This window comes from Trachurus japonicus, chromosome 4 (assembly GCF_045865225.1).
Source record: "Trachurus japonicus isolate A0001 chromosome 4, Traja_1.0".
Lineage (NCBI taxonomy): Eukaryota > Metazoa > Chordata > Actinopteri > Carangiformes > Carangidae > Trachurus > Trachurus japonicus.
The window spans coordinates 15,801,420-15,826,489 of record NC_140910.1 but is presented as its reverse complement, the minus strand read 5'-3'; the positions used below and the strand labels follow the sequence as shown (position 1 = coordinate 15,826,489).

Here is a 25,070-nt window from a genome sequence, read left to right as displayed (position 1 = left end):
CTGGATTTCTCTCCGGGACCCTGGGATCATCATCCATCCCGTATGGGCCCCTCGCCCGCTGGAACCGGTGGTCGTGGGACCCGGTTAGTGACGGTGCAGGAGAGTAGGAGGAGGATCACGGTGACAGGGGGATAGCGGCGGCGAACCCCCCGCCTTGTGCAACACATCTCCTGTTCTGCGGTAAAGATGGCGGCGTCAGAGGGGGCGCGCAGCGGCCGGACAACGGCGAAACGTTTCTGAAAAAAGCTACAGATTTGACCGTAACTCGCTCTCCGTCGGTTACCGTTGATTTCTGCTCGGATTACCGTCTGGATCGCCGGGATTGAGACATTAGCTGTCACACGCCGGGGTTGCGATTTTTTATTGTTAAAGGCAGCAGGGTGGGTGGGTTTCACTGATATAGCTGCTAACGTTAGCTCGCAGGCTAAACCCAAACGGGCTAGTTAACGTTAGCTCGGCGACTGACTGACGAACCGCGGGCAGGAGGAGGAGGGGACCGGGGATCGAGGAGGACTGTGTTCGGGCCAGGCCGCTCCAGCTCGGGGGGGAATGTGAGCCAGAGGTGCGCAAGGGGGGGTTGGTTCGCTCGCTTCGTCCCAAAACGTCCTTTACATCAAACTACCGGCGCGATGGGACAGCAGGTAGGCCGCGTCGGTGAGGGCACATCGACCGGACTGCAGGCGCCGCAGCCCCACGCGTCCCAACCACACCAGGGGAAGGGGAACCGGGGCAGCGGCGCCGGGAGGAGACCCCGGGAACCCGGCAGTAGCACCGGAACACCGCCGGGCAGGACCGCTGCAGTCAACGCGCCCGACCCAGGGATCAATATATTCACACAGCATTCAGGTAAGGATAGAAGTACTTTATTGATAAGGGTGTGTGTGTGTGTGACGGGGAAGGGGTCTGCTCTTTACTTTTATGTGTTTGCTGCTGCTGATTAGCGACTGTTAGCTGCGTCCGTGCTAGTTTGACAACGACGCGTTAGCGGAAATAGCCATGCCAACCAACATTAGCTTTCCATGTCTCATCCATTTTACTATGTGTGTGTGTGAGTGTGCGCTAATTTATCCATTGTGTGTGTGTGTGTGTGTGTGTGTGTGTGTGTGTGTGTGTGTGTGTGTGTGAGAGAGAGTGTGTGGGGGGGGTTAGGTTACACAGATAACGGGGAAGTCACTCACTTGCTCACATTTGACACCACTACAACACTAGTAGTACTTGAAGCATATGTATGCAATGCGCTGCATGTGACCTGGAGCTCACTGAAGGGAAAGACAATGTTTTTTGGGGGGGGAGAGAAGAGGACGCGTTTTCCGGGCTACCCCTCCCCTAAAGAAGGGTCACACGGCCGCAGGTTAACCAGTGGACTTCAGTCAGTCTCCGAGGCCCAGGTCCTGATCGAGACATGGTTTGGTAAACAGTGATTCTTGCCTCCGGAGGTTGAGTTGAGAGGCATTTCCACTCCATTAAGTCACTATAGCAGTCGCCACAGGCTCACATTACAATACCTAGTGGTTTTTCACATGCTCACTTACATCCTCTGTCTGATCATCTCCACTGTTACATCGCACTCAGCCAGCTGACTGCACAGTTTGATCCGGTGGGAAATCTCCTGTGAATTATTTAAGTCACATTCTTGTCATTATGTGATTACTCTTCAGGCAAGCACCCACGTTTAAAAGCTACTCTCTCTGCGAGATTAAAGTTTAATATCTCAATGTCTGTTGTCTCACAGGATCATCAGTGAATTCTGATCGTTGTAGTGAATCATGTGGGTTAGTAGTAGTGGTCACATTAGGAAAATGACACAAGCAAAAAAGCAAGGGTGGTGGTGGTGGTGCTTGACCCCCACCCCCCACTCTTCCCATTGACTATGCCCCTGCCTCAGAGCTGTAGCTGTGCATTGATAAAGTCATCGGCTCTGTGAGTCATGGAGACCAGCTCAGATCTACAGTATCTCTCCTCTGCCTCTTTGCCCTCAGCCCTCTCCCCTAGGGCTTGGTCTCAGCGTGGGCTGATCTGTGGTGATAAGAAATGAAAATGACAGGATGCCTACTAGGTGGCAATGTCATTGTAATGCAGTTAATTCTCACAGGGCCTTTTTTGAATGCTTAACTGTGTCGTCTACTTTGTTGCTCGCTTGTTTCGCCCTCTTCACGTGTGCTGTGTAGATGTAAAACTAGCTGGTTGGTTTAACTAGTTTCCGCTGATGTCCCAGACCTGACTTCCTCACACACCGTTGCGAGACAGCAAGGGCGCGCGGAAGGTGCAAGCTTTTTGGGAATGGAAAGCATTTTCGATTCCTGGCTGTCACATCTAAAAAGTAACCCTCCTCAGTTTGGAGTACATACACAGACAGACAGGCCTACTAAGTGCAGCACCACTCACTGTCGGGCACTGTTCCCTTCTCTCCGATGTCGGGGCAGGAGTGGCCTTTTTATAGCAGCCAGGATGCAGTCACACAGCCACTCTACAGAAAGACTTCTACTCTTCAAAGCACACAATAATAGAACAAAGAGTCTTAAGTGAGGAAGCTTGGGACTGTGCGCTCACTCTTCCACTGACTATCAAAGTGCCTTTTTTCTGGTAGTCTATTTATGTGATAATGATGCAGCATTATGTTGCGTCTCTTTGTGGGTGAAATTTGGATTTGTTTTTTTAATGAGATTGTTTAGGGAGTTGATTTGCATTAGGGCTTATATTAAATATGTCCTTTTGGTTTATCAATTAGTTATTTTCTCTACTAATTACTTCATCATTAGTTTGAAAAATGATCACCAGGTGATAAATAACTGAATTGAATCAACTAATTTTCTGTTGTTTGATTACTCTGTTTGGTTACAGTGTTGATTGAGTTAGGAGATGACTAGGTTTCATTTCTGTTTATTTGCCATCGTGTGATCGGATCTCGGCATGGAAGTTCAGATGAAATGTATTAATCCCATTCTGGGAAGTTGAGGTGTCACGTCAGGAAAAGAGAAGTTTAAGAACAGATGCACAGTGTGGTTTTGAGTCAGTGCAATGAGGTGTTGAGTTGAGGGCAGATCTGATTTAATGTTGCTGCATGTTTTTGAATCTATTATTGATCGTGGTTTTTTAGAGGCAGCGTGATTTGAAATATGTTCCTATTGAAAGCTATCAGAGATCAACATACTTAAATGGATTTACTAATCCAGCTTCATAAGCACTTTATAACAGATAAAGAGGCTGGAGGGCATTAGTAAATCTACTCCTGAATACGCTTGGCCCACTGGCCCCTGGCTTCCCTCTCCTCCACGTCCCCTCGGTAGTTGATTTTCAGTTTTCGGCTGCCTCAGCTTCTGTCCCCTTGCTCAGGTGAGCAGCAGTTCTCCTCAGCTCATCACTAATTTAGTATCCCTGTCTCTCAACCAGACCTCACCAGACAGACAGACAGGCAGGCTTAAAAAACCACTGAGCTATTCAAGGACAGACGGGATGCAGACCGCCTCTGTGTGCTGATTCAAAGGGAGCCGGTGTCCAGACAGCCACCTCTGTGCTTGTCGGTTGACGAGCCGTATTGGTGAATCAGTGGCTGCGACGTATCGACGGTTCCACCCACTTTAGCCCTGTCAGGAGTTCCCAGATTCCTGTCTCTGCAGTGGGTTCATCTGATACAGACACTGCAGTGAGGAGAGTCCTTTGCTACTGAACTGACACGGAGGGTGAATCTGCTGAGACAATAGCTTCATTATTGGTATTTTCATGTCAGACTGCACTGCAGGTCTCGTATATTTAGCCTCTCAAGTAGATCTGATCGGTGTATTGACGGTGTAAATAAGCAGTAACCCAAATTGGGAGGTTTTTTTTTATGAACTCAACAAACCAAAGCGCTAATCTATTTTTACCCTAAACCATCCACAGAAATTGGGGCAGATGAGCTGATTGGAATATTTTTTTGGCACCAGCGCTGATAGTCTGTGTAGAGCCAGCTGTACCTAAAGTGCATCACTGTTAAAGCTGCCTGGAGGAGAAAAGAGATGCCTGGATCCAGGATACAAGAACCTAAGCTGATTTGCATCATGAGTGAAATTAGATTAGCGACAAATCCACTTTTCTATGGACTCTATGTGCTAAAACCCCAACAGCCAGGATAAGCCACATAGCAGCGAGTACAGTATCTGCGGAATATCTACTTTCCTATGCTACCATGGCTTTTGGTGCAGTTTTAAATAATTAGATAATAATATCATGGTGTGGTGATGATCTACTGATTAAAAACTAGTTAGTCAGTCCTAGTGACCATCATTAACCACTAGGAGGAGCCATGGCCACACCTCCTCAGAGTGAAACAGACTAGGAATTGGGGCAAAACTGATGAGTCTGACTGATTGACTCAAAGGTGGCAATGAGTGTGATTAGACGGATGCACAGTAGAGACACAGAAAGGTTTAACACCGTCAAAAACGGTCCTACATCTGAAGACTGCACGCACCATTGTGCACTCCGTAATGGTTGTGTGTTTAATCATTTATGTCTCTCTTTGCCTTCATCCTCATCCCAAGACTGCACTGTACCACGACTGACTGCCAAGCCTCGACTATTGACTGGCTCTGCTCCGCTGAACAGGGAAAAGGCCTCGGTGCTGCTGAGTCTATCTTAGGAGAGCTAATGACATCATTAAAAGTCAGCCAAACGTCCAAGAATGTGTCATAAACAAATGTCACCACCACCACGCACAAAACACAGTTCAGAGGTTTATCTAGCTCGGTTGTTGTTTTATCCCAAAGTTTAAATATTGCTGTGACTGTACCCCAACGCTCAGTCGCAGCCTTGAGCCTTTGCATCTGCTACCAGTCAACCTCGTGTAGTTCCCAAAACCACAGTCCCAGTATTTATTCCTTGGCCTCGACGCTCTCGCAGCTTATATCATTAAAGGGTGAGGATTAATCTGAACAGTGAATGATTGGCTGTGCAGATGGTGAAACCATCCCATGCATCTGTCAGCTTAAAAACACCAAATGTTTTCAATTTGTGACGAGGTCTGGCCAAATTGTTGTGGTGGCTCCTGGTTAAATTGGAGTTTTCACTCTTGAGCTGCTATGGTGCAGCAGGGAAAAAATTAGATATGGGGTAGGAGTAGGGGTAGGGGTAGGGGGAGGAGGAGGGGAGTTGCCCCTGTGCCAAGCCTGTTAAAGCATTGATTCACTTCCAGGATCGGTCCTCTGTTGCTGGCATTATCACTGCTGCTTATCTTCTGGGTTGCAGGCTGGAGACTTGGCTGGAAATGCACAACTCTCACACACTTACTGTAAACACTCAACACATGCATAAAGACACCGACACAGGCGCTTGCTTGCTCGCTTGCTCGCTCTCTTTCTTTGCATCCTTCCTTGTCGGTGAAGTTGTAATGTGGGGCAGCTCTTTGTGAGGATTATCCAGCAGCACGTCCTCCTCCTGCAGTGTAATCGCCCACCAGCTGACCAGTTGGTTAGAAACCCCTAATCTGGGCGCCCCATGGCACTGCCGCACTCAAATATAATACCATGTGATGATGTAAGTGTACTATTCTGAGAGGAGACACAATTATGTGCGACTTGTAGTGATTTGTTTAAAGAATGTGTTGCTAATTACATTTCAGCCTCCATTTATCCATTCTGCAGTTATGAATGACTCCGCCGCCCCGCTGCTCCACTGTCATGTTGTGCAGGCACCTTTATATTTGAGGGGAAGTGTTCAACAAGTATAGGAAGCACATTCTGCTACAACGCGGTGTAAACATTGAACATAGTTGCTCCACAGGGCTGGTTTTGCAGCCAGGGGCATCGCGGCTGTCCAACACCGCGCTGGAAGTGATGTCTTTAGTCTGTTCTGTAAACTGAGTCATTGTAAAGCAGCTTAAACCTACACCTTAGCACAGCTTAACCACACCACACACAGATTAGCCGTTCAGACGTCAGGATTCACGAGTCACTAACTGTAAACCCTTGTCGGAAAAGAGAGCAGAAAAGCAACGAGGCGGCGACAAGGAGAGTTGTCCTCCTCAGGGTTTTGGAAAGATTTAGCTGTGAAGTGAACACACCTCTTTTTACCTGCGGGGAGTTGGCCACATAAACACCCGTCTCAGCCAGACATTTTCAAAGCCATCCACATGAAGCGTGTTGCATGATGCATTTGACAAGAGCGGGCAGATCTGCAGCGAGGACAGTGCTCTGACATCAGCGTAATATTTCCATTCAGTGTACTTTTCTGTGAATTTATGACTTCTGCTGGACAGAAAAACACACTTTCTTTTTGACTTGGGAATTGAGCAAGGCTGAAGTAGAAATACTTGTTAGCAATCCAAAAGCATGTTTTTGCCTCTTTTTCTTTTTTTTTTCATCATCATTTGAGATCACAAGGACTGAATGATATTTTTAAGCGCAGACACGACACCCTTAACTCTGCACCAGACAGGTCAGGGAGCTTATAAAGAAACTCTTTATTTTCTCTGCATTGAAATAATAGACTTAGTCCACTGTTAATATGCATTTGGCCTCAGCGTCTGAAACACACCAGTGCAGTGTGGATGAGACGTTATCTTCAAGTGAACATATGCCGGCCATCGTCTCTGCTGTCACATAAAGAAGCACTTAGCCTTTTTTTTGCCAACACACCTAGAGGGAAGCACTTAAAGCCCATTATTAACCCATAACAAGCCCTGAGAGGGGCAGGACAGGGTGAGCCGTGGGTTAGGGCTCCATTCTTCTCCGTTCCTCAGTGATCCACCGGCCCCAAGGCCCAGACTGGTGTTTGTCCACTCCACTCCCTAATCGGTGTATTTCCATGTGGACTGCGGAGCGGACGTGATCGCTGTATGGACGGAGGTGAGGGGAGAACATTCACAGGTGTTCCCAGCAGAGGCAGAGCCCTGTGTGTAATTACTTACTCAGAGAGGGTTACCACACCAGGATTTGTTTAAGGCGGGGGTCTGATTGATGTAGACGTGTGTGAATCTGCTAGTGTGGACATGAGCGAACCGGCGTGGGCGCAGGACAAGTGCATATAAGTGTGTGTGGCGGTATTGTGTATGTCTATGTATCTATGTATATGCAGCACAACTGATCGGTTGCCTCTGACTGATATAAGCCGTAGTGTTGTGTTCTTTTTACTTCCCCAGGAACCAGGGAATATCTTCCTGAGACACACACACACACACACACACACACACACACACACACACACACACACAGACACACACGTGATGTGGCATTAATGAGGCTATTGTCCTTTGTCCAGTCCTCTTGAACAACAACTGACTCTCGTGTCTCCTCTCCAGCCCAGTGAGACTGCTTCTCACCCTGTTGATGGATGTTGGAAACGAGCACACACAGATCCACTAATAGTTTGTTTGTTTTTGATCAATAACTCCAATAAACATGAACACTATGAAATGTATAAAACAGACCAACAAAATGGTCCTTCTGCCAAAACATGTTTGTTGTATTTCCCATTGATTTGAACAGTTTTATTGCAAATACACTGCTCTAAAACTGTATTAAAAGTTTTGCATCGAGTTCATCTCAGCCCACATTTAGCTTTTGCGGGTGCCCTCTGTAATACATTATGTAATTCTCTTTCAAGACCCATTACTTTGCTCTCTTCCTTTCCTGTAGTTGTATACCGCGTAGGGCATGGAACTAATGATTATTTTCATTACTGCTTAATCTGTAGATTATTTTCTAGATTGTTTGTTCTTCAGACATCCGAAAACAATGAAAAGTTGGTTGTTTCCTTATTAAGTTGTAGGCTTAAGGGGCCTGTGGAGATTTTAAAGACATTTTCACAGAGTGATTTGAAGCTGTTTTAATAAAACTAAACTAATAAGACTTTGCTTCAGATCTTGCATTTCCCAAACTTTGAAATTTCTTATGGAAACAGGCCATATGTTATTATTTCCCCTCAAATATGCTTTGATGGTATCACCAACAGTCAAGTCTGTTTTGCGCTCCGTGATACAGAAGACTAGATAGAGTTGCTGCAACATGATTTATCATTGAGCCTCAATGTGATTTGGTGAGGACAAATACCTGCTGGTGCTAGATTACAACATACAGCAGCAGTCTCTCTGGCTCCAGCCCGCTCCGTCTATCTGTGACTCTCCCTCCTGCTTCACCTCGTTCTGTCTGAGACGGCCACAGGATCTGCTCTGGCCTGTCCCGTCCACTTATGTAACGTCTTGTGTTATGTAGGTCTCATCCGCAGCATTGACTCAGGTTTTTGTTCGGGCTTCCTGCAGGCGGGCGGCCCGCCGTCTATCTCCGCGCCGCCATCACTATGTGCTCTTGTTATTTCTGGATGTCATGTTGCTGTGTTTTGTTCTCCGGCAGCTAAATATACACCCTTACCTCTCTGGTCACGGGCTCTCAGATATGAACTGTATTGTTTTTGATAAGGCTGGTGTGTAAATGATGTTATTGTGTCGTTTAATACTTTGGCACAAGGCGGCCGGCCGGTCGGTCGGTCGGTCGGTCCAGTGAAGTCAAACACAAACATTCATACAAACAGCTGCAGGGGAAGCAGCGGGGGGTGCAGGGACAAGCCAAGGAGAGAGTGTCAACCATTGATGTGTGCGCATGTGATGTGTGTGTCTACATGTTATGTGTGTGTGCTTACTGCTCTGGGTCTCGGGTCACCTCTGTCCCAGCTGTCTTACGGGCTGCTGGCTTGGCGTGCCCCCTCGCACTCGCAAATACCCTCTCGGCTCTGCTAAGCACAAAGCCGTGGTTTCTTCACAAAGCACATGTGCTACACTTGACAGCACACACACACACACACACACTGGGGCACCCACACGGGCACACGACGACATACCCCACGCAGGCCAACTGCTCCCTCAATCAAACGTTTCAGCACATGAGGTCTGAGCTTTTGGCCAAGTACAACAGCACAGCACTGTTGATCTGATTGAAAGATTTAACAGCGACTCAATGGATTCGATCAATAGAAAACTGGCTCACGATGTTTTATGGTGATTCAGATTGTCGTTGTTGTTGTCGTTGTCACTTCATTTAATCTTTAATACTCTAATAAGTGTTGATTAAGTTTCTTTATTTTCCTTCTGCTATTTGTCTCTGATGACTGGAATTTGACAAACATGTTTGTCATAATATCACTGGTTCATTAAAAACATTCCTGAGGAGAGTGATGTGATATGTAGCTATGTAAGAGGAGCAGCTCTGACAGTTGGCTCAGCCTGACTACGGCAGTTGTGGTCGTGTACATGTTGTGTACATGCACACACACACACACACACACACACACACACACACACACAGGAGAAAAGTGGGGGTCAATAGGACCTCTCCTCCCCCTAGACCAGCCATCTGCTGTCGGCCACAGCGCTGGTTCAGGCCTCACACACTCACACACACAGCACACACACATTGAGCTCAACTTTCCTCCATACGGTATACCCCCCTGCACCCTCCAACCTCTGTATATACATGCCCCCCCCCCCCCCCCCCCCTCCCAACTCACACCCCCTCTTTACCACACGCCTTCCTCGCTCCCCCTTCTCTGCCATGGTTTGCCGTCCTCTTCACAGCGCGTTAAACCACAGCGAGCATCAGTCATGGGCGTCTGTGCTCTCCAGATGGACCTTGGAAATCTTGACTCCCCTAAGCCACATCAAAGCTAGCAGGGAGTTCCCAACAGGAGGCTGCAAGTCACTGACTTCAGAAGTCGAGGTGGTTTGATTCAAGGACAGCGTGGGTAAATACTTTGTCTGGGGGGTCTCCGTCTCTCTAGCGCCGGCCTCTCGTACGGCGCCTGTGCCTCCACAGTGGAGGAGATGGTTTAGAGAGCTCCGGGAGAATGTACACTCGTGCTTTTCAGTCGCCTTCGTGTGAGTCTAAATAGACACAGTGAAGCTTCAGAACATTTGCTCGGAGTCAGCACGGCGGATTGAGACGCCCACTGGGTTTCTTTGGACACTGGGGACTGATTGGTGACCGGACCAGAGCGGAAGATGTACTGGGAGCTGTGGCTGAGCCAGGTCACGGCTACTGCTGCGCTACAGTGCATGTTGGTCCAGAACAAAGGTGGGCAAGTCTTGTAGATGATGTGGCATGGTGGACAGAGTAGATATTAAACAGTTTGTTGAGTGAGGAAGATATTTAGTTAATACTGCTTGGACAGTCTCTCTGCTCTCATGCATGTGTATGGCATGTGCCTGCCACATGGTTGTGGACTTACAATGGAAAACACTTAATTTCTTCATGAATATCTGCCAACTTTGTGAGATTAGAGCATGGGCACATTTTCACTCAGTTCTTTGAATTTGCATGAAAAAAAGCTCATTAATTAAAGATTTGACTGGCATCTAACGTTTAGAGGTTTATGTTCTTGGTTCTCAAATGAAAAACCAAATATGAAAGTGATGTTAACATCTGAGTTGTGTGTGATTGTGAACTCATTAGCTGACCATTATTGTATATTTCCATTTTCACAGTAACTTTCAGGTTAGTTGTATGACATTGGGTTTGCTAATATGACCGACTTTTCTATTACTAGACCTAAGAAATGTACTTACACTGTGATGTGAGACTAAATATCTTGTTACATTGTCTCAAATAAGTCTGTTTTCTGCTGTAAAGTCAAAAAAGAGGACATAATCCCGTCTGTGATAGTTTTATCTACATTATACATTTAATTCGTTGTTGTTGTTGTTGTTGTTGTTGTTTTTGGAAAACAGTATTTTTTTATATCTCTGATGACTGTTTGCCACCTTAACCAAAATCCAACCCTGTTGGCAATATATGTCTTGTCTGACAGTGAAGAAAAGCGCTGCAGGCATGAAGAAATAGGGTTTTTAGAAGAAACCAGTTGATTCATAACTGAGTGTGTAGGTGGCAGCTTCCTGGCAGATGTTTAAAACTGAAAGAAAAAGCCTTTTTGTCGTCCTCATCAGACAATATTTCATCACCAATGTGATGTTTTTTCTTAATCATAGACTTTAACATGAAGTTGGATTTTGACTAATATAAAAAACGAGTGTACAGGATTCAAAAGCACACCATTACGCAGAAATAATGACAAGTCTGCGCTAATGTATTTCACTTGGAAGATGTTTTTTTTTTAATCTTGGGGCTGTACGATGCATTCAGGTCATAAAGGCTTGTGTACAGCCAGATCACCTCTGTTTGAGGCTTGTATTGCTTCCCCTGTTGTTTACAAGAAAAATATAAACACCTCTCATTATATTACAATCCTACACAACAACTATACCATAAAGTACAACTTACAATACACAGTGGATGCTCTTCTGTTTGTCTGAAATAAATCATTTAAGGAAAGCCATTCTGTGTAATAGCTTTTCTCTTCTTAAGTTCTTGTTCTCCATCCCTCCATTTCGCCACCCTCCTCCTCCTCCCACTCACCCAGCAGCTGTCCAGACACGCAGCGACTTTGGCAGCAGCTGTCGAGTGTAGAACGTATTGGCTACGCATGTACAAGTTCCTAATTGTGTGTCTTGTGGGTGTGTGTGTGTGTTTTGTAGCTATGGCGATCACTGCATCCTGTGTAGAGGGAGAATCTTTCCTATCCCGGTGGCGCCGTGGCTCCGCCCCCTCCCTCTCCCTATATACACACACACAACAACACTCCCACCTCAGATCTTACCTAGCTGGGGCTAGACACGGCAGGTCTGAGTGTGTAGTCTGTGATACCGGTGCTCTTCAGAGAGAGGACCAGCTAAAGTAATGCCTTTGAGGTGCCTGCAGGCAAGCAGCAGTTTTGAGGAAGAGTGGGCGGCTCTGAGTGGCCGCCAACGCCACACTGGGGTCAAGCAAGGGACGAAGCGTGGACAGACAGGTAGATGACCTGCAGAATGGACTCTGGAGATGAGACTCTGGAGATTATGGGGGAGTTAAAGTTACCATTTGCTTAGAGGGCATCAGTCCTGCAACTCAACTACTGCTGGGATTATACAGCCTGTTGGTGCCAAGGAGCTTGTCAGTGATGGTGGCTCTTTACTCTCACCCTTGACCTGTGTGCATAATGTGTCTTCCTCCAACTTTAACAGTGTGTTTTCTCTCTCCCCTGACCCCTGACTCCTTCTTTCCATCCAGAAGCTCTTCACCGGCCATTCGGCCTGGACTCGGCGGCGCTGACAGAGGCGGTGCGCTGGAGCTCCAAGGAGAACCTACTGGGGGCCGCTGAGAGCGACCCAAACCTCTTCGTTGCACTTTATGACTTTGTCGCCAGCGGAGACAACACGCTCAGCATCACCAAAGGTAAACAATGGCACCGGACTGTGGCTTAAAATAACAAACTAAAAAGGGAAATTCTTTATTAGTGAATGTGTCGTGTACCTGTCGGATGCATCACGACAACAAATTCTTCTCCACCTTAAATTCTTTGGGTACACCGTTTACATGCATCATCACTAAAAAAGGTGTTGCCTGGCAATGTGATGTTACTCTAGGAAAGGTTTTACAAGTCATTGATTAATCCCGACCACGCCTTCCCAACTGTTGACATTTGTATCTACACGTCCTGTGTTGCAACAAGTCATCAGTGTATCCTCAGGGCAAGGCTGGTGATTGGCAGGTCAGCGGCTCCGGGAGTGATTGTGTTATGACTAGTTAGGTTTAGTGATGCCAGAGGAATGTTGTGTGGCAACAGAGCTTTACCTAACAGTAACTGTGATTTCACCTTTCCATTACATCAGCAGGTATCTAACCCCCAGCTATGACTTTCTTGTTCTGCGCCCACCCACACACACACACACATACCACATCCCTCCTTCAAACTATAATTTAATTCTTTTACTCCACCTATGAGGAAAGGGGATTATTATCCACTAGCACAGTGGTTGTTACAGTACAAGGTTATTTGTTTATGATCTTTCTTCTCTTTCCACTATTTTCTTAATTTGTATTCCCCTTCCTGTGAAACACACTCTCTCCTCTCTGAACCTGCAGCAGTTAACCGGTCATCAAGCTCTACCCTGGGTAATGAGCTTAAAATATCCTCATAATATTATCCAGAGTGGGCCAAGCTTGTTTCCCCCAACCGATCTAAAGCATTAAACGTGGCAGAGTGTGTTAATTATCCATCATTTTAAGGCTTCCACAGCAGCTGCCTGGGATGGAAATTATGTTTAGACCCTGACTCATGGAGTGAATCTGAGATTTCTGCCCACATGCGAGCACATGTGCTCTCCCCAGGCTCCATTGCACTTTTCCTATCGGTGCCGCTCTCTGCTGCGTCACATGGGAAGCGACCCGACTGAGCATACCTCTAAAAGCTGCGTTAATATGGAATTTGTGCAACTGTAATAATAACAGGTGGATGAGCACGGCGAGCTGAGGCCGATCACAGAGAGAGGGACTTGGCTCGACTCGCGTCTGGGGCTAATCATTGTCTCCTCTCTGTGCCAGGCCAAACCAGGCTAGGCCCAGACGAGAGCCCGACTTCAGGCACACATGGCTCCCAGTGTGTGTGTGAGAGAGAGAGAGAGAGAGAGAGAGGGAGGCAGTCAATGTTTCCACTCCCACAAAACTTGGAGACACAGACGACAGACACAGAGGAGACTGGTGGATTGGTGGGCTGGATGTGGATAACCATGTCTGTTTAATGTAGCTCTGTGGATTTGCTGGCGTAATGTGTTAAGTTCTGAGAGCTCGACCTGCAGCCCCAGTCGGTGGTTACATGTTGGTGGGCCGACTGGACTCAGCTCAGTTAGTTGGATGTTTACTCTACGGTATTGAACTGCTTAATGTAAGTCTATTGCACAAACTCTGTGGCTGCTGGTTCTCACCGTTTTAAGCGGCTGGTTCACGAGAGCTTTAGCCCTGTTGTGAAGGAACGCAAAACCCCCTTCATTTCAGTTCCAATAAAAAAAACAAAACAATGTAAGGTCATCTGACAGAAAAAGTTGAACCAGGTTCAGCTGTGCAGAAATGCAGCATCATTTTTTACATTGCTTTGCTATGTAAAGTGAATAGTCAGGCTCATCCAGGAAGATGTTGACAGGAAGAAAAGGCAGTGGAGGCAACATGTGGGACTGGCAGGCTGAACATCCACTCTCTGCCAGACCATCACTCCCATCCTGCCCCTACCCTCTGTCCTCCTCTTTCTTTCTTTCTCTAATCTTTTATCCAACATGCTGATCATCACTTCTCCATTCAGTGTTGTTTGCTGTGTTGATGCGTCGCTCCCTCTTTTCAGTGCCTCTCTGCCCTCTCATGTCTCCTGCACTGACGTCAGAGAGAGACAGATAGAGACAGATAGACCAAGTCGCTACATGCCTGGTTTTGCCAGCTCTTCGACGACAGATATGCAGCTTACACAACCCCATCATTCATTGCTTTTGATGTAGTTTCAACCAGAGGCCCGTCCTATCCATGACTCCTCTTGTCTCTATGAGACCTGATACCAAGCGGTGTTACGACAGGCATGGAAACTTTGTGGGGCGGTTTTGTTCCATTTGTCTGAAAAGAAAAAGAAATCAAATATATTGAATCTCAATCTTGCAATCAGAAGTAGACACTTTAATTTTCTTATTCAACTTTTAGAGGAGAAGTGATGTCGCACACTAGCCTTAGATGCAAAATGGTTTAATAGAATCAAATAAACATAACCAACGTTTCAGGGTTTTGAAGACGAAAGAAAGAAGAAGAAAAAATGTTGTGTCTTCTATACCCTGACGAAGACCATTATGGTCGAAACGTTGGTGTCTATTCGATTCTATTAAACCATTTTGCATCTCAGGCTACGAGTGTGCGACGTCACTGCTCCTGTCAGTCTTTCGTCCCGGTTTGTGAGCACCTCATCAACACCGGTGTGCGCTCTTCTCCCCCCCCCCCAAGGACCCCTAAGGAGTTATTTAACTTTTAGGCATCTACTGGTGCTTTTTAGGTAGACAGGGTGTAAAAAGCTGTGACCACATGACCAGTTCAGTCTGATCTATTCTCACTTGTTTCTCCTCCTCCTGTGTGCAGGTGAGAAGCTGCGTGTGCTGGGCTACAACCAGAATGGAGAGTGGAGTGAAGTGCGCTCCAAGAACGGCCAAGGCTGGGTGCCCTCCAACTACATCACACCAGTCAACAGCCTGGAGAAGCACAGCTGGTATCACGGGCCTGTGTCTCGCAGCGCTGCAGAGTACCTGCTCTCCTCCCTCATCAACGGGAGTTTTCTGGTCCGGGAAAGCGAGAGCAGCCCCGGTCAGCTGTCCATATCTCTGCGCTACGAGGGGAGAGTCTACCACTACAGGATCAACACCGCCTCTGATGGAAAGGTACACACATGAAGGGTTTACGGTACTTGGAGTTTGAATTGGCTGGCTAAAAGCTCAAGTTCTGTTTTGTATAGCTGCACGATTGTCATTATCACTTTGTTATTAACCTGCTTTAACCTGTTTGGACTCCACCAGAGTACATCTTCGTTTCTCACGCCTTTGTCCAACCCTGTGCCTCCTCCTCCTCCTCCCCACACCTTCCCCCCCTCAGGTGTATGTGACGTCTGAGAGCCGCTTCGCCACCCTGGCTGAGCTGGTCCACCACCACTCCACTGTCGCCGATGGCCTGGTCACCACATTGCACTACCCAGCACCCAAATGTAACAAGCCCACAGTGTACGGTGTGTCACCCATCCACGACAAATGGGAGATGGAGCGCACAGACATCACCATGAAGCACAAGCTGGGAGGAGGCCAGTACGGAGAGGTGTACGTGGGAGTGTGGAAAAAGTACAACCTCACGGTGGCTGTCAAAACACTCAAGGTCAGGAGGCCCATTTTGATGTCATCAGTTTATTTCCCTGAGCTTTACAGTGGATAGTTGGGTTGTAAAATCTCCTGTTTTTGATGGGTATTCTCCCAGAAGCTTTGTAGCTTTAAATCTAAGGAACTGGGCAAAAACAATGGTTATAGATCACCACCTGCAGGTGGACTGTGGTATTGCATTTGATCGTTTGTGTTGTATGTAATATATGTTGTATGTCTGTCAGGTAAAAGGCCTCTTTCTTTTTGATTTACATTTCTCTGTGTTTCAATGACAGGAGGACACCATGGAGGTTGAAGAATTCTTGAAAGAGGCAGCAGTGATGAAGGAGGTCAAACACCCAAACCTCGTCCAGCTGCTAGGTCAGTATTTATGAATGTCACTGATCGTATTTCATAGCTGAAACTTTATTTCTTGAATGAATAGTTGCCCTTTCTGTATTTATTACAGTCTGATTATCAAGACATTCTTCTCTCCTAAAATTACACTATTTGTATTCTGCGCAGGTGTGTGTACATTGGAGCCTCCGTTTTACATTGTAACTGAGTACATGCCACACGGCAACCTACTGGACTACTTGAGAGAGTGTGACAAAGAGGAGGTGAACGCTGTGGTGCTGCTCTACATGGCCACACAGATCTCGTCTGCCATGGAATACCTGGAAAAGAAGAACTTCATACACAGGTAAGGGGATAGTCAGTCTTAAGTATGTCAGTGTGTGTAAATTCAAACATCTCATGGTATTAATCCACAAATGCAAAAGATTAATTTTTTTTCTCTCTCTCTCCTCCTCCCCTCACCCTTCAGGGATCTTGCAGCGAGGAACTGCCTGGTCGGTGAGAATCATGTGGTGAAGGTTGCCGACTTTGGCTTGAGCAGGTTAATGACTGGTGACACCTACACTGCCCACGCTGGGGCCAAATTCCCCATTAAATGGACAGCACCCGAGAGCCTCGCATACAACACCTTCTCCATCAAGTCTGATGTCTGGGGTGAGCAATATATGAGTTTACAGTCATACCAAATGCAGATTTTTCCTCTTTTGTCCTTAATTTCCTATTGTCCTAATGTTTGATCCTGCGAATCTTTCTTCTCTACAGCATTCGGGGTGCTACTGTGGGAAATCGCCACATACGGCATGTCTCCATACCCAGGCATTGATCTGTCTCAGGTCTATGACCTCCTGGAGAAAGGATACCGCATGGAGCAGCCGGAGGGATGTCCACCTAAAGTCTATGAACTCATGAGAGCATGTGAGTAGTCTGGCCTACTTCATACTTGTTTAGCAAGTGCTCACACTGCACAGGGAAGACATGAACAGAGGTTGACGGCTGCGGTCGTCCATTCATCTTTCTTACATTTCTGTCAGGCCTTCGTCATGTCACACTTCATTGCATCCCCTCTTACACTGACTGAAAGCTGGCCGTCCTGATTTTGGACAAAAGAATTTCTTTTGCAGTGTTCATGAAAGCAATGTTGGATTTGTAGGTGGATTACTTTAAACCCATTATTAAGTCACATGTAGTAATTTTTTTTGTCTGTGTCTTTCCTAAAGGCTGGCAGTGGAGCCCATTAGACAGGCCTTCATTTGCAGAGATCCATCAAGCCTTCGAGACGATGTTCCATGACTCCAGCATCTCTGAAGGTACAGTTCATGTAGCTTTTTCTCAGCTCTTGTGGAGTTAGACCACCCTCATTCAGACTTTTTATTTTATTATTTTATTGGGCTTTGCAATTGTTGAAGCAGGTCGACTGCCTGTTCAGCTTATGAAAGCATTCAAAACAGGCAAGAAAGAAGAAACAAGTATAGAGCTAGGGGGATGAGAGTTTAATCATCATTAACACACGTTCAAAAGTTCAAAAGGAATTAGTACTTACTGTATTTGTTTATTTAATCAGCAAATAAAGTACAGCCTGCCTCTGACATGAGTGTTTTTTTGTTTTTTTTGTACATTACAGAGGTGGCAGAGGAGCTCTGCAAGACGGCCTCCTCTGGTCACTGTGGACCGCTGCACTCTTTCGGTCATGACATGCCCCTCTTGCCTTCCAAATCTCGCACAACCCACAAGCACACAGAAAACAAGGAAAACATCGAGGGTGGATTGGACGGGCGCCCCGACCACGGCATGCACAGCCACTCAGGTACAGCCAGGCATCCCTACCTTACTACCAACAACGCAGGTGCACGACATTATGATTCTGCAGGTACGCCTGAGGACACCACCTCAGAGACTCACCTGCAGCGTCGCCAAGCCCGCCGCCTGAGGAGAAGAGCGGTCATTTTCCTGAACAACTGACTTGCCCGTCAGTCCACCAGCGCTGTCTCACAGCAGTACTGCAAGCACAGCCTGACCGTGTCATTCCATTGGCCCAGAATTACAACAACTGTTTCCATACTTTAGTATATTAGTGTAAAAAATCATCAAATCTCTAAACTTCAATGTTCAAATTATTCATCCACGAAATTTAAGTGCATGTCCATGTCATCTCAAATCACTTAAAAGACTTTAAAGAGAAAACACAATGATTGAACCTTAGAATAATCCTGCAACACTTAGAAAATCTGGGGATAGGAGTGAAGAAAAATACCATTATATTATTATTATATATACTATGTGAAGCTGCCACTATATTCCTGAAAACTTACTTGTAACCTTGTTTTTTGTAGAGTCGAGTGAAGACTTTTCTAGATACTGGTGCTTACTGCCTGTCCAAATTAGTTTAACTAACAGGAAACACTAATTCCATGAACTGCTGATTTAAGAAAACCAGCACTTTAGCATTAAGTGGTTTCAGTTTCCTGCAGCGTTTCAAATGTGGTTTAAGCTTCTTTTGTCCAAGTCGAGGTCAAACACTCCCCCAGTATAACAAGTCATCCCATGTCTCTGACATGTGTACATATAACAAGTGTCTGTTACCTGTGATGTGTTAACAAGATGAGTCAATATATGTATTAATATTTTCCAACGCCAACATTAAATTCACATCATATTGTCTGTTGTTTGTCTTGTCTTGTTTAAGTTATTACATATTTATTTGTTGAAAATAAAAACTTGTTCATTTGTGTTTTTGGAGAGGCTCTCAGGATGTGTGTGTTTTTGTGAAGGAGACACTCTGTCCATCTGTTTTTGTCTGGGGTTTTTTTTGTTTGTTTTTTTGTCATTGTCGCCATTTAGTTCATCTTGCATTTATCATGTCCATAACTACCAGCTATTCACAATGAAAAGGAAGAGGAGGGTTCATGAATCATAATTCCACTTAAATGTGATGCATGCAGATGATGTAACTCAACCCTAACCCATAAAGCACAAGAGTTATCACAAGACTAAAAAGCAAAGTTTCCCCTCTGATTGTGCAAAATTGCACATAAACATATGCAAAATACTAAAAAAAAACAAACAAACCATAACCTATACATTTTCCATGTATTTTGGGTTATTGTCAGACTGCTAGATCACAGGGTTGGCAGTTCATTTCCCAGCTCCCGCTGTCCACAAGTGTTCTTCACATTGTACCCAATGGTCTGGCTAGGTCTCAACACACTGGTGTGTGACCATGTGTTGTGAATGATATGTAAATCGTAAAGCTTGGATAGCAGTGCTTCATAAATGCTGCCATTTCCGTTTACAACAGTGTGTTATGAATATTTCTTGTTTGCATATATTTATATTTACATGTACATTATTAATAAGGGCAGTGTCAAAGTTGTTGGAAGTGTTTGTGTGTTTGCTCCTCTGTTCACTAATGGCTTCAGAGCGTTGATAAATATGATTGACTGACTTTCTCTTACTTATTGTATTTATGGGTTAGCAGCAAAGTTACACAACAGCTCTCCTAGTATCAGGGGTTGGGCAGTTTCTGGGTGGCTCCTGTTGTTCTCATCAAGTCAGAGGTGTATTCACCATCCCATCTTTTACTAGAGCAACTTGTTAATCATTGAATTACTGAGTGCATTAGTCTCCTTCCCTGAAATGCCTTTTCCTTACTCATGAGTCCCCAAGGAGGAAAAAGCAGCTTTTAGAGAGAAAGGGAACAGTCCATCTTATTACAACAACACAGCTGTCTGATAGAGTGAAGGACATTAAAGCACAGGCGAGGGAGCTAAAATCTGTCAATACCTTTTGCTGGATATTGAGCAAGATTTGAACAAGGATGGTTATATTTATGTCGAGCTCAGCCCAGCTTTGTTTTAATGTCATCGTCGTAATCTATTTGTCTCTGCTCTTTTTCCAGGCTGGGCTTCTTTGCTGGGAGGCGATGGCCGGTCAGGCAGCTCTCCTGCTCTGCCCAGAAAACAACAGCCACGAGATAAATCTCCCAGCAGCCTTTTAGATGATGCACAGGACATGGGCACATTTACACGAGACCGTAAGACTGGCTTCTTCAGCTCCTTCATCAAGAAGAAAACTTCCTCCTCTTCTTCCTCCTCACCATCCTCCCAGCTCCAGCAGAACCTTCCCACGCCACCCAAGAGGAGCAGCTCTTTCCGGGAGATGGAGACACAACCTCACAAAAAATACGAACCCACTGCTGATTTCAGCGCTCCTCCTCCTTTGCCCCAGTCTGACAGTTTAGGGGGCTTCTCTGCCTCTCCTTCCCACTCCCACGGGGAACCCACGCAGACTCAGTCGCGCTGCTGCGGGGCCGCTTTCGGACAGAAACCCTCCAGCGGAGGCCTTGGTTCACAGGTGACGAGCGGCAGCAGTTGGAGCGGGTTGGCTGGTTTTTTTACACCTAGACTCATCAAAAAGACCCTCGGGCTACGGACAGGAAAGACGACCTCTTCAGAGGACGGTGGAAGTATAGTTGGAGGGCCGAAACCCTTCCCTAGGTCCAATTCTACCTCCTCTATGTCGGCTGGGCTCCCAGACCTGGAGCGCATGGCTCTGACTTTACCCAGGAACCGCAGTGCTAAGCCCCCTCTGGAGAGGACTGCCTCCACCACCTCCCAGCCAGAGAACGGGGCCGCGCGGCCCTCAGAAACTCTGCTGAGGAGGATGGACGAGGGGACGGCACAGATCAGGGAAAGGCCCAAAGCCAAGCTACTACCCAGGGGCACTGCTGTAGGGGTGAGGGCACCAGGAGTCGGGGGGGAGGTGGGAGATTCGGAGAGTCTCTCCCGGCTCAGGGAGAGCAGAGAGGAGAGTGGGGGAGGACTGGAAAGGCAGCAGAGTTGGTCGTCGCCCTCTAAGACTTCGAGTTCGAGTCCTTCCTCGGCCGCACCGACACACAACCACAAAGTTCCAGTCCTGATCTCCCCCACGCTGAAGCACAGCCCGGCCGACGTGCACCTGGTCGGGCTCGACTCTCAGGGGAACCGCTTCAAACTGCTGTCTGAGCACCAATCGGACCGGGACAGGCCACGACTTGTAAAACCCAAGTGCGCTCCTCCTCCGCCTCCCACTCTGCGCAGCCTGCAGCACTCCTACAGCGGCGACGGGGAGGAGCAGGTAGGAGGCGCGCCGCTAGAAGTGAACGGAGACACGTTAAAAGGTCACAGGTCAGGGCGACTGTCCGGAGGAGCGACGACGGGCAGGCCGTCGGTGCCGCCACCACAAGTGCCTCCTGGATCTTCCTCCTCCTCTTCTGCCACCACCAACACGACTCCCACCAAAATGGCCAACGGGGCCACCACCACTGCCTCGTCCTCACACACTGCACCGACCGCCGGCGGCTCCAAAGTGGCGCTGCGGCGAACCAGGCAGCAGGCGGAGCGGGTGCCTCTGGAGCGGGTGAGCCGCGAGGCCCTGCTGGAGTGCGCCGAGTGCCTGAGCAGCGCCCTCCACGCCAGCTCCGACAGCCCCTCCAGCAGCCAGGTGCTGGACGCCGGCCACCAGCTGCTAGACTACTGCTCAGGTTACGTGGACTGCATCCCTCAGATGAGGAACAAATTCGCCTTCCGAGAGGCGGTGGGGAAGCTGGAGCTCAGCCTGCAGGAACTGAGGGCCTCGTCTTCGGGAGGAGGACTGAGCAATATGGGGCCCAACACTGTACTGGACAACCTGCACAGCTGTATTAAAGAGATTAGTGACGTAGTGCAGAGGTAGCCACTGTGACGACACCACCCTGTCACCCCCGACCGATCGCTTATATTCCCTTTTTTTTATGTTTCTGGTTCTATCGACAGCTTTTTAGGGGTCAAAATGAGACGAGTCTCTAAAGTACCTCAGAGAAAATCTCTACAAAGTGTAATCTTTTTATTGTTTACAAACAACAGTTTCATAAAATGCCAGTGTGGACACTAATTTGCTCTGATCTGTACATATTGAGAAATGTTTATATACCAAACTAAATGTGGTTCAAGTCGCACCATGAAACGTTTCGCCACAAGTCTCCACCATGGCATCTTTGTTCAATGAATGTCGAGTGTATCAGCTGTGTGTAGCCGGCCCAGAGAGTTAGGTAAAGCTCCCTCTGCTTGTCTGTCAGTCTGTCACATTACTGAGTGAGAGTGACGGTGGTTGCGCCCAGCCGTACCGACAAAACTACACAACTGTTTTCCCCTCATGACTGAAGCTCAACAGTGTTTCACAAATAATGTGAATCATCAGCTTTTCTGCTTAGTGTCTGGGGAATTTAGTGACCATAAGCCATTTTTTTCAAAGCCATTTGGGGAATATGACACTTTTATTTTGTGTGCAGATGTTTATTTTGATTTTATTTCATAGGTTGCAACTGACAGTGTTTTTCAGTAGTCGGACAAAAGAGTAAACCTGCCCAAAAGTGTTTTTTTTTTAAAAGTCTTGTTTTTGAGAATAACCGTTCGAGAATAATCAGCTGTTTTGACAGTGACATTCCCACAAGGTGAGACCATTGAGAGCTATTGAAGGGATCACTTATAGCATTGAAACTTGTGTTCATTTGAAAAGCATGTAAATAAGCTCAAGTGAAACGTTGAGTTGGCGTTTCAGTAATACCAAATACAGGCTTATCAAATCTAAAAAAAAAAAAAAAGAAAAAGAAAAGGAAAAAAAAAAGACAAGAAAAGATCTATATGAATCTATTTTCCCACAGTACTGGAGCATAAGTGAGTGAATGTGGGGCGTCTTATCATATGCACAGTATTTTGTCTTCGCTTCAGTGATGTGACTGATGTTCACACTTTAACACAGTGCCACATAAATGGGGGGGGGGGAATCCCCCGTCCCCTAAAGCATTTCATTATTTATGTCCAGTTATCCCTGCACACCATATTTCTTCCTTGTAATGACGGAGCATAAAAGAGAGTGGAGTGAGGGGAGGGGAGAGAGAGCACAGGGTAGCACATGAGCAGGTGAACTGGGACAGTGTTTCTATAAGTGTCCTTCTGAGTATGGACAGTGCTGGATTCCCTGTAGCCTTGTCGTGGCCTCAGTGCCTCAAATTCTACAATGTATGAACACTACGAAAATGCAAAGACCTACTTTACACTAATCACACAGTACTGATCTCTCAGCAAACAAATTGCAGTATGTCTTCAGCACATGAGCCATTTGTACATTATTTGGTTCAAAGAAAAATGCTTTTTAGAATGTCTATGTATGAACTTGAATTTTAAATTATTCTTGTTTTTTTTTTTTATTATTAAAAGCACAGACCTATTTTGAGAAAAGAGTTATGTAAATATTTGATTTATTTCATATCCAGGAAACAAAAGATTTATGTGTGGTCACAGCATAAATAGTAATGTCTTTGACTGTAGAGATCTGTCGCAAGACTGAGGCCCATCCACCCAGATCTGAATATCTGCTTTATGAATGTATTGTTCTTTGGTTCTGAACCCGGTCCAATGTTCATCTGCATGACTCTTTTAAACTCTTAAGGTGCCATTTTTCTTTATTTATTACTATTATTTTTACAGTTCATTGGCCCATAGTTTGAATTTTGGTCACACTAAGTAAGTCCAGAAACAGCTGCTCTGTTTTTTTGAGCACAAACAAAAACTGTGTACAGCGCGCACACACACACATACACACACACACAAACAAACTCACAGAATTTTTTTTTATTTTCTTTGTTTGCTTTGGCTCACATCTTAATTTACACTGGAAAAGATCAGCCTGGATAAGACACATTGGCTCTTTGACACATCTGAATTTTACAAAATGTAATCTGACACTGCAGGTCCATAACACTTTTCAAAAATGTCCGTAATTGACACTTGATGGATTGCCAAGAACTTCTTTTTGTCAACTTGTTTCATGGTGCATTTCATGTCATTATTTCATGTGTCAGGAAAATGTTCCCATTTCTTGAGACAAACCGGATGCCATCATTGTTGTGTTCATGATTCTTGGTGCCTTTTTGTGAACAAATAATTTATATACAGTCACAAATAATTTATGTACACTGCAAGAAATCACAAGTGGCAATATTTAAGTCCATCATTTCAACATCCATGTTAGCTTTTCATAGCCATGAAATTGTGATTATCACTACATAAGGCGTTTCTGTCACTCGGAAGTCATATCCAAACTTGAAACCAAAAGGTGCACTTTGTTTCAACTTTGTATTTGGCCACTTTGTTACTTAGGTCACGTGTTAGCGGCCTTTAACACTGTTAGTGCAGCCATATATGTTTAGGTTTCCTCTTGAACAAACAACACTCGAGCCCGCTGCACTAAATCCAAGCTGCTCTGTTGTCTCGTAATCTAATCATGTCAAAAGTGTTGTCTGAAACATTTTTTCTCTGTAATTGCCTAGCAACAGTTTGGTCTGTTTGCCTGTTTGGTTTCTATTGATTTTTTTGTTTAGTGCATCTCTGTGGAACAGGTTTCCCAAAAAAGCCTTATCAAGGAGTGAAAGAAAAATTAGATGTTATAGAATCCAAGAAGTGTCCAGTCTTTTTTCCCCCCAAGAAATAAAACATAAACATTCAATCAATGCTTTACAGTGTCAATGAATCGATTTGGTACCAATGGTGATCTGCTCACCCTTAAATCTGATATCAGAACTAATTTTTGTGTTTTAACTGACCACATCATATCAGTTTTTATTTAAGTTGCCTGCATTTATTCTGTACATCTGTTGTTTTCCCTTCTGTCTCTCTGTTTTGGAGAGCAGCTCTGGAGAACGTCTGCATCATTATACCAAAGGCCACTTCTTCAGTTGTACGAGTGCAATGTAAACTGACACACAGACACACACACACAGACACACCATAATGGAATATGTGAATCTAAACAGGGATGAAAAATGGCAGAGATGTTAACATTAACTTTTTTATTGTACAAAATATATATTTTGTGTTTTTGTTTTTGTTTCTTTTTTAATTTTATTTAAAAGCTCACGTTATATTACTGTGAAGTTCTGCTTATCAGTGTTAAGCCTATTGTAAATAATAAAGATATTGATGAATACAGTTTGCTG

The 25,070-nt window shown here is 45.8% G+C and overlaps 1 protein-coding gene across 4 annotated transcripts; it reads left to right on the top strand.

The window, feature by feature from the left end:
• Positions 1 to 74: 74 nt before the first annotated feature.
• On the top strand, positions 75 to 25,061 carry abl2 (c-abl oncogene 2, non-receptor tyrosine kinase). Of its 4 annotated transcripts, none has more exons than XM_085774304.1 (11): positions 75 to 846; positions 12,066 to 12,230; positions 14,943 to 15,238; positions 15,450 to 15,722; positions 16,000 to 16,084; positions 16,229 to 16,406; positions 16,530 to 16,714; positions 16,823 to 16,975; positions 17,278 to 17,367; positions 17,682 to 17,864; positions 19,956 to 25,061. In XM_085774304.1, the coding sequence occupies exons 1-11, from the start codon at positions 630 to 632 to the stop codon at positions 21,767 to 21,769; spliced, it is 3,639 nt and encodes a 1,212-aa protein (XP_085630430.1). In that variant the 5' UTR covers positions 75 to 629; the 3' UTR covers positions 21,770 to 25,061. The 4 variants fall into 4 exon arrangements, with proteins under 4 accessions (XP_085630430.1, XP_085630431.1, XP_085630432.1 ...); XM_085774305.1 differs by having other exon boundaries at positions 504 to 846; positions 12,069 to 12,230; XM_085774306.1 differs by lacking the exon at positions 75 to 846 and adding an exon at positions 11,594 to 11,808.
• Positions 25,062 to 25,070: the final 9 nt, after the last annotated feature.